General features: G+C 41.4%; 1 protein-coding gene across 1 annotated transcript in view; it reads right to left on the bottom strand.

Annotated features, from left to right (window-relative positions):
- Positions 1–10,443, bottom strand: part of DEPTOR (DEP domain containing MTOR interacting protein) — a 137,116-nt gene extending 126,673 nt beyond the window's left edge. The window contains exon 1 of the mRNA XM_049853495.1: positions 10,166–10,443. Coding sequence (XP_049709452.1) covers positions 10,166–10,287 — 122 coding nt within the window. The 5' untranslated portion in view covers positions 10,288–10,443. The remainder of the gene's footprint in view (positions 1–10,165) is intronic.
- Positions 10,444–13,394: the final 2,951 nt, after the last annotated feature.

Consider the following 13,394-nt stretch of genomic DNA (forward strand, 5'->3'; position numbering starts at 1 on the left):
TTTCCTTATTGTTTAAGTTGATTTTGTTTCTTGACCCAAAAGCATCCAAAGATATCTGGATAGAGGTTTCACAGATGTATACCTTAGTCAATACTGACCAAATGGTACATTTCATTGTTCATAAATTTTATTTCTAGAAAACAGAAACAACCAACCAAACCACCACCACCATTAAAAAAAATGAGTGAATGCTAGCTAATAAACTGCATGTTAAGGTTTTGGAATAAGTGTGCTATTGTCTGCAACCTGCTCCAAAATACATAAAAAAGTACGTTGGAATTGATTAGCACATAGAGGGAATGATAGAAGGGTAGTTACGTGATAGAGCAAGCACAATAAAACGTTAATTGTGGAATTTAAGTGGTATTCACTGTAAAATGCTTTTGACTTCTCTGTATGTTTGAAATTTTTCATAATAAAATGGAGGAAAAAAGCTCGAGTTCACTCTCGTTCCTTCTATTTGGATGTCTTTAAATACTCTGTATTTCTAGTTCTTGTAAGTATGGTAGCACAATAAATGTTCTCTATCATGGCAGCCAAGGTGTAGTCAACCTCACGAGTTAGGATATGGCCACTGTTATGGTTTGACTATCAGATTCAATATACCAGCCATTAATAAAATAAATTCCAATAAGTGTAAAGGAAAACGAATCATGGTTATGCATTAGATCACTGCCTCAAAACTTCATCCCTAAATTGCTTTTTGTTGTCAGTTCTTATGAAGAAAAAATATAATAAGTGGGAGCTTGGGTAAAGTCTTATTTTATCAGCCTTTTATAGCTAAAGATGATACCAGGGGCACTTGAAACTTGAATGTAAAACACAGTCATGTATCACCACAGGGAATAAACCATTGCCTTTTGCAAACAGTAAGTTCTGTGTAAGTCACTTACGTTTATGGAAAAGTGAACGAGTAAAAGGCAAATACAACTTTAAAAAAATTCAGTGAAGAGTATCCCCATTCTCCTTTCCTTCTGGGGAAGAAGAAAAGAGTTGGGGAGCAAAACAGTCGGTCTACAATCCAAGAAATTCATGCTTTACTCTACCCGGTATAAACCAATCCAAACCATTTGCTGCAGAGTCGATTCCAAATCATGGTGACCTCAGGTGTTTCAATAGCTGTGACCTTTCTGGAGTAGATTGCCAAGTCTTTCTTCTCAGGCACCTCTGGTTGGATTCGAACTGCCAGGACTTAAAAGAGTTTGCACTATCCAGGGGCTTCTGTACCGATTATATGTGCCTGGAAGAAAGTGTGTAAGCCTCATCTGTGAAAAGGAAATTGCATTTTAAGTAGCAAACTAACCCCAGGACCCCCAATAAAAATATGTTTAGAGCCCTTTCTTCAACATGGAAAAAAAACCTTTTCTTAACATATTCGTTTTGTAAGTTCGCATTTTCACATAGTGGTTGTTCTAGACCAGCAAATAATGATATATCTCTACTTTACCCCTCTCTCCAGTTCTCCTTGCTTTTCCTGTCCAGATACCACTCAATAATACCAGCTGCTAACTACCTCTTCCTCTGCAGCTGCGGTGGGCTCCCTTGAGCTGGGGGCCCTGATATTTGTCCTCTTTTGCCACACCCTAGCAACAGCTATTATCTGAAAACTGGGGCCAGGAAAGGATATCTGGTCCCACACTCCAGGGTGCTTTCTCCCTCCACCTCCCCATTCCCTTAACCAACCTTAAAAAAAAGTTTAAAACTACTAGAAAATTGGCTCTTTGTGCAGACCTGAGCAAGCCAGTGATCTCTGGAAACTGTTTAGAGATGGCGTCCATCCCAACCAGCCCTGGTGAAAATAGCTCCCCTTGCCTCTGGGGCGTGCCACAGGGAACAGCTGCTTGCAAGCTTGCTGTCTGTACCACTAAGCCCTCTCCCCCCACTCCCTCTCCACTGTTGCCATCCAAGTGCCTGAGAAGCCATAAAAAAAAAAACCCAAAACCAGTCACTGACATGAGTTCCCAAATCTGATTAAGAGTGACAAATACTGGAACAACAATCTCAGATCTGGTACCTACCTTTCTTTGATGGATAATAGAAGGACCACAGACAAGTGTGATTCCTTGGCATGCAGGAAGAGGGACTGTTATGGACTGAATTGTGTCCGCCCAAAATATGTATTGTAAATCTTAACTTCTATGCCTGCAGTTATAATCCCATTTGGGACCGGGTTGTCTTTGTTGTGCTAATGAGATAGGATTAGTGTAGAATGTTTCTTGAGTCAATCTCTTCTGAGAATGGGGAAGAACAGAGGTGGGAGAAGACATGGGCCAAGCCACATGAAGGCTGCCCAGGAGCAGATGCTCAGAAGAGACAAGGACCTTCCTCCAGAGGTGACAGACAGAGAGAGCCTTCCCCTAGAGCCAGAGCCCTAAATTCAAACTTTGAGCCTCCTAAATTGTGAGAAAATAAATTTCTGTTTGTTAAAGCCACCCACTTGTGGTATTTCTGTTATAGCAGCACAAGATAACTATGACAGAGACTGATGATTGTTTTCTTTGTCTTTTCCTAATTACTAACCTCATGAAAACCAACCAGTTAAGAGCCATCACTAATGAAGGGAAATTGCTCCTGACTACTAGAAATAACAGAAGAGAACAATTGCCCTCCCCCTCACATTCTCTTCTTTTGAGGTTTATTTAACTTACTCACTTGAAGTAAATACCCACCCACTGCTGTAAATAAGTTATTTAATTTCATACATATTATTTCAACAGATAATAAATAAGGTTTATTGATTTCAAAGCTGCTGAGAGCTGTCACTTAAATATTAGCATTGGCCTTTTAGAAAGAGTAATCACAAATACATCATTTGTCAACGATCAGCATTCAAGTCACTCCAAAAAAGGTTTCCATAAGAATAACTGCATAAGGGTATGAAATACATATAATTCCACATTTATTGAACACTTAGTAGGCATCTTCCATTTGCATGGTATTTGTTTTTTGCAAGTTACAAAGTACGCTGACATGTTCTCACTTGATGTAAGAAAGGAGCCTTTACTGAGGACCTACTATGTGCTAGGATTGTGCTTGCTCCCTTATATCCAATTTGGAAGCAGAAAATATTCACAGAAAAAGGGTCTGCCCGTTGGAAAAGCCTTTGATTCAAAGGCAATTGCCCTTTTGAATTAAGGAATCCAAACAGTGACTCTCTGCTCCCCAAAGCTCCTCCCTCTGCCCCCCCCCCTTTTTTTTTCTGAGCAGGTAGTATTTTCCTGACTCCTGGATAGCTGCTCGGATTTTAGGAGAATAAAGTTGTATCTCCTGTGTTCAGATGCCTAGGTTTCCAGAGCATCTTCTGAGACACTGGTGCCTGCTGTCCCTTCAGTCAGGGTCTAGTCGAGCTCAGCTTCCACATCAATGGTCACTGGTAGGGGCTACCATTAACACACTGTCCACACTAACCTTCAAGTTCTTTAGTTTCCAAGTTCAGCAAAATGAATTATTTCTCTTTGTTTCTATGCTATATGCTTTAAATTCTAAATCTCACATTTGTTTTATTGCGGCTTGGTCTTTGGTTCAATAGGCTGACATAAAAAAAATTTTTTTTTTTTGTTACCATTTATCTGCATACTGCATTAACATTTACGAAACAACTTCAGGAAAGCAACTTAATATTTACCGAGGATTTTTTCTGGACAAGGCAATAACAAGGCTGTAAGAGTCTGGAAAGCCAGTCTGCTACAGCAAAAAGGCAAATAAGATAAGCAATTTGAAAGGATGACAATTTCCTACAACTGAGCTAAAATTCACTGCCTGGTAAATTGCTTTTAGGGAACCAGCTTTAGTGATTGAAGATCGTTGTAATTAGCATATTTATTCTAGGTAAATGAGCACCACTGAAATGCCTGAAAAGTTTCCTCTTTTAATTAAGCATTCCTCATTACATTTCTTGATTCTCCTCCCCTCCCCACTCCCATCCTCACAGATGGCAAAAGAGTGAACTGCAATTTATCTTCCCATTAAAATGACTCAAAATTCATAATGAGCGGAGTCCAAATCAAGTTTTCATACCCACATGGCAAGGAAGACAATTCTATCTTGTCAAAACATAAACAGTTCTAGGAATAAATGAGATTTTTCTCAACAGAGTGGAAAAACCATTTGTCTACTTTTTGCTTTGTAAAAGCTGTCACACTAGAATGTGACAGTCTCATATACATGACTTTTGTTTTACATTTGTCTTATCGCAATACTTTTTAACTTTCTAAATCACTAGTTGGAAACGCCATTAAATGACAATCTAGTGTTCTATTCAAGAGAAGGGGCTCTCAGTTCTACCACTTCCTGGCTGTATAGCGATGGCCAGTTTCTCATCCATTAATGAGAGTACTGAGACGTCTACTACATAATGCTGTAAAGATTAAAGGCATTAATATATGTAAAGCACTTAGAAGAGTCTATAGCAAGGAATAAGTGCTATTTAACTGTTATTATTATTGTTCCTATCATTACAGCAAAGAGAATGGTGATATTATTGGGCTTCTTTATTTTTAAATACTATATTAAAAATGGAAACCCTGGTGGCATGGTGGTTAAGTGCTACAGCTGCTAACCAAAAGGGTGGCAGTTTGAATCCACCAGGTGATCTTTGGAAACTCTATGGGGCAGTTCTACTCTGTCCTATAGGGTCTCTATGAGTTGGAATCGACCCAACCAAAACGGGTATATTACAAACATCTTTCTTCTTAAGCATTTCCAGGACTATCCCATAAAAAAAAAAAAGAGGTAAAATCTAGAGGTCGTAATTAGTGTCATGGGCAGATTTCAAGATAAAAGATTTACATATAAAATATAAATGTAAATAACCATTTGCAAAGTCGTAGTAGGAAGCATCACCAATATGAATTATTTATGTTGGTTAATCATCTTCAAATTAGGAACATTCTGAGAAGATCTGCTTGACCATTTATGGCATCCTTTCTCTGTTCTACAGCAAGCAATAACACTATAAAAATACATATGTAAAATATCAGTTCCACCTGGTATAGTAATAATGTTGTATTATTAAATTACAGATAAATAACATTGCATTCTTTAGGCAGTCAAAAATGAAAAACAATTAAAAGGTTTTAATACTTTTTGTTCCATCACTCTGACATGTAATTCAACACATTTTTTGTAACAGCTTTATTGAGATGTAATTCCTATGCCATAAAATTCACCTATCTAATACATACAATGGTTTTTGGTACATCCACAGAGTTGTGCAATCATCATGACAACCAATTTTAGAAACATTATCCCTTAGCCATTAGCAGTCACCTACCATCTGCTCCTCCCCCAGCCCTAACCAAAAACCAAACCAAACCCATTGCCATGAAGTCAATTCCGACTCACAGCAACCCTACAGAAAACAGAACAGAGTAGAATTGCCCCATAGGGTTTCCCAGGAGTGGCCAGTGGATTCGAGCTGCTGACCTTTTGGTTAGCAGCTGAGCTCTTAGCCACGGTGTCACCAGGGCTCCAGGTAACCACTAATATGATTCCTGTCTGTATGAATTTGTCAATTCTGAACAATTTGTATAAAATGGAACCATACAATATATGGTCCTTTGTGACAAGCTTTTTTCACTTGTTTTGAAGGTTCATCTATGCTGTAGAATTTATCAGTACTTTATTCCTTCTTACTACTGAATAATATTCCATTCCATGGATATACCACATTTTGTTTATTTGTTCATCAGCTGGTACAAATTTCTGTTGTTTCTACTTTTGCTATTATGAACGATGCTGCTACGGTTCTGGAGCCAGCCCACAATTTCACATCTTGAGTTTATAACAATCATGTTGTTGTTGTTGTTTGGTGCTGTAGAGTCAGTTTCAACTCACAGAGACCCCATGCAACAGAGTAGAACTGCCCCATTGGGTTTTCTAGGTGGTAATCCTTATGGCAGCTGATCAGGTCTTTCTCCTGTGGAGCCACTGGGTGGGTTCAAACTGCCAACCTTTTGGTCAGCAGCTGAGTGCTTAACCATTGTGCCACTACAGCTCCATTTTACATTCATAATAACAACTAATCTTGGTTTATTGATTTATTTTACAAAACGTCTTCCCTTGCTTCACTTCATTTGATCCAACATCACAAATCTTATGTGTTATTGTTGTTAGGTGCCATCAAGTAGGTTCTAACTCATAGTGACCCTATACACAACAGAACAAAACACTGCCCAGTCCTGTGCCATCCTCACAATCATTGCTATGTTTTGGCCCACTGTTGCAGCCACGATGTCAATCCATCTCAGCGAGGGTCTTGCTCTCTTTCACGGACCCTCTACTTTCCCAAGCGTGATGTCCTCCTCCAGGGACTGCTCCCTCCTGATAACATTTCCAAAGTACGTAAGACAAAGTCTCACCATCTTCCCTTCTAAGAAGCATTCTAGCTATACTTCTTCCAAAACAGATTTGTTCATTCTTTTGGCAGTCCATGGTATATTCAATATTCTTCACCAACACCATAATTCAAAGGCAACAATTCTTCTTTAGCCTTCCTTATTCATGATCCAGCTTTTACATGCATATGAGGCAACTGAAAATATCATGGCTTGGGTCAGGTGCGCCTTAGCCCTCAGGCGACATCTTTGCTTTTAAACACTACAAAGAGGTCTTTTGCAGATTTGCCCAATGCAATGTGTCATTTGATTTCTGGACTGCTGCTTCCTGGGAGCTGATTATGGATCCAAGTAAAATGAAATCTTTGACATCTTCAATCTCTTGTCCATTTATCACGATGTTGCTTAATGGTCCAGTTGTGAGGATTTTCATTTTCTTTATGCTGAGGTGTAATCCATGCTGAATGCTGTAGTCTCTGGTCTTCATTAGTAAGTGCCTGAAGTCCTCTTCACTTTCAGCAAGCAAAGCTGTGTCATCTGCATAACACAGGTTGCTAATGAGTCCTCCTCCAATATTGATGCTGGGTTCTTCTTCATATAGTCCAGCTTCTCAGATTATTTACTCAGCATTCAGATTGAATTTTTAAAAAAAAACAAAAAAAGCAAAACCCATTGCCATCAAGTTGATTCTGACTCATGGAGACCCTATAGGACAGAGTAGAATTGCCCTATAGCATTTCCAAGGAGCTATTGGTGGATTCTAACTGCCAATCTTTTGGTTAGCAGCTGAGCTCTTAACCACTGCACCACGACGGCTCCACAGATTGAATAAGTATGGTGAAAGGATACAACCCTGACACACACCTTTCCTGACTTTAAATCACGCATTATCCCCTTGTTCTGTTCAAACCATTGTGTCTTGATCTATGTACAGGTTCCGCGTGAGCACAATTAAGTGTTCTGGAACTCCTGTTCTTCTCAATGTTACCCATAATTTGTTATGATCCACACAACTGAATGCCTTTGCAGTCAATAAAACACAGGTAGTATATTGAATTAAATATGATATACATTCAAATATTTATTGATATTGATATCAGGCTCATAGCCTCAGGGACTCTTCTTGGGTTTCTGTTTAATTATTACGTGGTAGGCAAAGTGCTAAGGTGGTTGAGATATAAAGAGCAAAGATTCAAAATTTCCAAAATGAAATTAAATAACTAACCTTTATGAGTCCTTTCACATGTAGCATTTTATTTAGCCCTTGCAAAACTTCTACAAGAGAGGAGTCAGTAAAACCCCGTTTTTATAGGAAAGGAAACTGAGGCACAGAAACATTACGTAAATGTCCCAAAATACCAGCGCTAATGCATGGTAGTGACAGAATAAGAGCCCAGGCAGCTGGATTCCACACCCTGTGCTCTTAACCACCACCCAATCCTTGCAGCCAAATCCTGCCGTGCTAGAAGTCACATGTGGTGACACAGAAATAAATAATACTAATTAATTCCAGCAACCATTTATTGAAGGCTCACTCATACACCAAGCCCCAGGACAAATTCTCACAACAACCCCATGAAGTACTTCTCTTCAGCGCCATTTTACAGATAAACAGAAGCTCAGAGAGATGGACTTGTCCAAAGTCATAGAGCTACAATAGCTAATGTTGACATGGTGCTTACTATATACCAGCCACTCTTGCAGAACCGACCTAATCCTCATACTAACACTATCAGTTAGGTTCCATTATCGCTCATCATTCTCAGTTAAGTAACTTGTCTAAGGTCCCACACTAGTAAGTGTGGCAAAGCTGGGCGGATTTAATCCCTTTGAGGAAGGGACCCTTAAGCTGCATCTTGAGGGAGAAAGTGCTTTTTGGACAAAGAGAGCCATCAAGCTCTCTTCATAAAGGAAATGAAAAGTAAGTAACCCTACCCATTTGGGGGCTTTATAGTAGTGAGGACCAAATAAACTATTAAAAAGTGTTTCAAATTGAACAGAAGAACTAGCTGGTGCCTGGATACCACCACTGAACATTCTGATCAAGAACGCAATAGATAAATCCTGATTAAAAAAGGAGAAAAACCTGGGACAGAACTTCAAATTTTTAAGAATCCTGACTTACTGAACCTACGGAGGTTGGAGGAGTCCCCAAGACTATGGCCCAGAGTTGCTTTTCAAACCGTGAATTGAAACTATCCCCTGAAGTCACCTTTAAACTAAGCAAAGGTCTAGCCCAAAGTGTAAAGATTATCACCCTTGAGAATCATGTTTCCTTTTAAAGAAAATATTATCTACATAAAATTAAAGGGTCGACAGCTGATTTTAAAGGTAGCTGAGAAGATTGGGGGCCGGGAGATGAAGTACTGTAATGGAAGTGAAACTACGACAGAATTCTTGAGAATGCTGACACACCTAAAGAGTGTAACCAATATCAGTGACCATTATTCCAGAAACTAGGAGAGGGTTCTGCTGTATACATTTTCATCAAAAATAAAGTTAAATTAAAAAAAAAAAGTGTTTCAAATTAAATCAGAAAAGCTTAATTTTTTTTTCAATTAGAGAACACTCAATGAAGGAAAGAAGTTTTTTTATTCCCTTTAAAACTGACCATGCTTTAAAAATATTCAACAAGGAATAGAAATATGCGGTTTGCCTTTTGTAACGTTAAACTCAATTCTGGCTTCCAATGTTTACTTCCCCAACCCAAGTGCTGCAAGCAGCGTGGTTACCGAACCTTCGGGGACTTTTACAAGTTTTTCTCTCCTTTAGGTTAACACAACATTTAGAAAGCAAAATGAACTGGGTGATTCAGGTCAAGAACTACAATAGGCGCGAGCGTCGTTCCGGAAGGACCAGGGACCGGCGTGCAAATCGTGGCCGAGCCAGATTTTTTTTTCCAAGCAAACTGATTTATGAGCACACGACTAGCAACTGCGGGACCGGTCAGACCAACTCTAGAACATAAACCCAAGAAGAACTGAGAATGGATGGGAATGACGAGGGGCGAGGGAGTCCGGGGGCCACTGCCTGTTCCCTTTTCCCTGGGGACCCGGCAAGTGACGATTCTTGCGGTCGCCGGGGGTTGCGGTCGCCGGGGGCAGAAGCACTCCGCGGACCAAAACGTGCGCGCTGGGGAACTTGGCACAGCAGTGGGACAGTTCGACAAGGTGCCTCCACGCCCCCTTGCGGACCCAAATTATGATAGATGACGATGTGCCAAGAAACTGACAGGGACAATGTTGCAGAAATATTCCCTCAGTTTAGCCTCAAAAACAACGCTTCAAGGGAGGCGAAGTAATCAAGCCCATTTTACAGATAAAGAGCTGAGGGTTCGGAGGAGTGATGTAAACCTGCTAACATAAAGGAAAACCCAAGTGACGGCGACCACTAGGCTGGCTCTTTTCGTCTAAGCATAAAGGGGCAGCTCGGGGCTCCACACCGACCCCTCCTATTCTCTCAACGGGCCAGGCGCGGGCTGTCAGCCGGGAACCCCGGCAGAGCCTAGAACTGGAAAGCGGGAGCGCACGCGGTGGCCGGTAGCAAGTCGGCGGAGCGCAGGATGCAGCTGGGTGCAGCTGGGCAGGGGCGCAGCGCGCACCACTCGCGCGCCCGCGTCCGCCCGAGAGCCCCGCACCAGGCGCAACTCCGCAGAGCGCCGGGCTGCAGCATCAGGGCAAGGGCGCAGCGCGGACCATTCAAGCACCCGCGGCTGCTCGGGAGCCCCACGCCAGTTGCGAGCCACGAGCCCTAGCGCGCGTGCGCGCGGGACTGCTGTGGCACGGGCTGGCAGTGCCGCCACGAGCCCACCGGCTCTGCCTTCTCCTTACCGTAGCTGCTCCCCGGTGACCAAGACCTCAGCCATGCGCTCCAGTTCCCTTTGCTGCGCTCCACCACTTCCGCTGGTGCTGCTGTCGCTGCCACCGCTGCCAGCGCTGCCGCCCTCCTCCATGGTTGGGGCCGCGCTGCTACCACTGCCTTCTCTGTCCGCCGCGGGTTCGGGCGTTCAGATCAGCCTGCCCTCACAGCGGCCTCCGGCGCCATCTTTGTTAGGGGCAGAGCCGTTGCTCAGATGCAATTGGCTGGAGAGGGAATCCCTGTAGACGGGTTGAGGCGCTAGGCTCCCAGAGCGCTGGAGCTTAGGGGCGTGACCAAGCCTCGCGTGGTCGGTGGGCGGAGCCAAGGGAAGAAAATACAAACAACTGGGCGGGGCGCCGGTTTGACGCTGTTTGTGTTGGCGGAGGTTGAGTTGCGAGGGCACTTCTTCCTTTACCTAGGAAGCTTATGGTGTCAGGCTCAGGGGACAGGCCGGAAGCTTATTAGACAAGTGTGAAGGTATTTTTGTTATATATTCCATGGTCCAAACTGCCAAAGAGAATGAAAATAATGACAAGATAGCCTAGTAGTGGACAATTAAGGATAGGAATGTCATTGCAGCTCGTGGAAAAAATGAAGATTCCTCTCACCAAAGAGCTACTAATCTTACGATGTAGTCAATAAGGAATGCCTGTCTGGAAATCAAAATTTCGGATTCACCTTCTCTCTTGTAATTATCTACCTAAATGTGCTTACTCCACAGTTCCGTCTTTTGCAAAATAAAAATAAACGTGGCTATCACTGACATCTGCATCACAGGTGTTTCAGATACATTGTTACCTTGCTTAGTTCTCCCCAGAAAAACCAAACCAGTTGCTGTCAGCCGATTCCTACTCATAGGACCTTACAGGACAAAGTAGAACTGTCCCATAGGGTTTCCAAGGAGCAGCTGGTGGATTCCAACTGCTGACCTTTTGCTTAGCAGCCGAGCCCTTAACCACTGTGCAGTTAGTTTTCACAGCAACCATAAAATGCGCATTGTCAGGAAGCAAGCTTACCAAGGTGTGGTAACCTTGTCCCAAGAGAGCAGTGCAAAAGTAAGAATCAACCCCAGGTAATTATGGCTTCCAATTTGTGTTCTTAAAATAGGGCTGTGATGGCATTTTCTACCTCACAGGGATCAAATGAAGAATGTGGGAAGAATTTTGCCTAACACCAAATAAATGTCCTGTTATTCTGTCCCATGCAAAGTCAAGTCCTAGCCTGCAGAGAGGCAGAGTAATGCTAATGGCAGTGGTTTATTTGGTAGTAAAGGAATGTCTGTGCATTGACTTTTTAAAGCAGCTTGGAATAGTTTTTGCATGTATTGTATACCGGTTCTCTGCCCGCTTACAATAGGTAGAGGAGAAGCTTTTTTATTAATACTGTCTTGAAAGACATAACTTCTCAATTGTGGCTATGTAGTGCAACTTACAGAGTAAGAATGAAAAAGAGAGGAACATTGAAAGCCAATTCCCTTCTTAGTATATATTAGAGCGGTTCTGCCACCCCAGAGTATTTATACCAAGAATTATTTCATTGTTCTGTTTGTTGGGCTTTTAAAGATCTCGGTAGCCTTTTCCAACACTCTACAAGACTTCTCCTTAAAATTAACTTAAAATTTGTAGCCATTTGTTGAGCATTTATTTATATTACTTAATTTGCCCTCACAACAACACTGAGAAGGCATTATTATGTTCAGTTTACAAATAAGGAGGAATTTGCCCTAAATTTCACACCTAAAAAAGTCAGTTAGCCCTTGCTCTGCAGATGCTTAATGCCATGCTCAACCACACTCCAGAACAGCAAGTTTCCTACTTCTTCATATATCCAGCAACAGATATTAGGCTTCTCTTCCACTGAAAGAAATTACCTAAATTTTTAGGCTTTTTAAATACACCATTGTGGAAATGCAAACCAGGGAAGGCATATTTCCAGGTGAATGTGATTCAAAAAGCTTCCCTTTATATAAACAATGAAAATCATTTAACACAGAGATACCAGAGTTAATAAGATTAACATCTGCTTGTTGCTAAACAATTGCCCTGAGATAATCTTTAAAATTTTAACCAAAAATATGCCTTGAAGTCTCCTTCAAACCAAATGATAGTTTAGCTCAGTAAAAAAGTGTCTGCCTTGAGCATTGTGCTCTTTTAAGAACTATCCACCTGGAATCCAGCTGACAACAACTCAGAAGATTAGATAGGAAACTTAAGAGGCAGCAAGTTTATGTTAATGGAGGGACAATTTGGAAAACGAGAGTGAGAATAGTTGCACCACTTGAAGAATGTAATCAATGTCACCGAATTGTACATGTGGAAATTGTTGAATTGATGTCTGTTCCACTGTGTATTTTCTCAACAACAAAAAAGAAAATTAAAAAAACCATATATAGTTAAAAATAATCAAAACTCACCAGATTTTGAACATAAGGTTTATTCTGAGCAGTCATTCCATATGCATATAGCGAGTCCATTTCAATTCCAGAAAAAGCAAATGGCTCAAAGAAGCTAGGTACAATGGGGCTTGTAAAGAGAAAAAAAAGCCACTGACATCAAGTTGATGCCAACCCATAGCAACCCGATAGGACAGAGTAGAACGGCCCCATAGGGTTTCCAAGGAGCAGCTGGTAGTTAGCAGCCATAGCTCAGCTGGGCCACCATGGCTCCACATAAAGAGGAGGGCAAAATATGGATGATCGGCCATTGCCTAATGGTAACATGATTGAACCCTGCCTTTCCCCTTTACTGAGATCAACTGACAGCACTTCTGACCTGGCTGCTAACAATTTGGCCTTCTACCCACCTGCAGCCCTGGGATTTTTCTGAGATTTAAATTAGGTGGGAATGGTTTGATAACTATCCTTTTCAGCAGGATAAGACAAATTTACAATGCTATAGAGCAGCTTCTGACAGGTTTTTGCAGTTGGGTTATGCTTTTTTATAGTTAATATTTGGTTTTGTGGATAAGAAAAAGCTTAAAATCAAAGAAAGATGCCTGTTATTAATTTTTCTATTCAACAATGCATATTCTAATCCTGTCATTATCAGGTGGAATATCAGTAGTTTGCATGGGCTTCATGTTCAAACTTAAAGTTTCTGTCCTGATTCTGTCAGTTACTAACGTTCCAACTTTATGCAAGTTGTTCAACTTCTCTGGGCCTCAATTTCCTATAGGTAAAACAGGAATAATAATTCCTACTTT

This window comes from Elephas maximus, chromosome 15 (genome assembly GCF_024166365.1).
Source record: "Elephas maximus indicus isolate mEleMax1 chromosome 15, mEleMax1 primary haplotype, whole genome shotgun sequence".
NCBI classification, from domain to species: Eukaryota; Metazoa; Chordata; class Mammalia; order Proboscidea; family Elephantidae; genus Elephas; species Elephas maximus.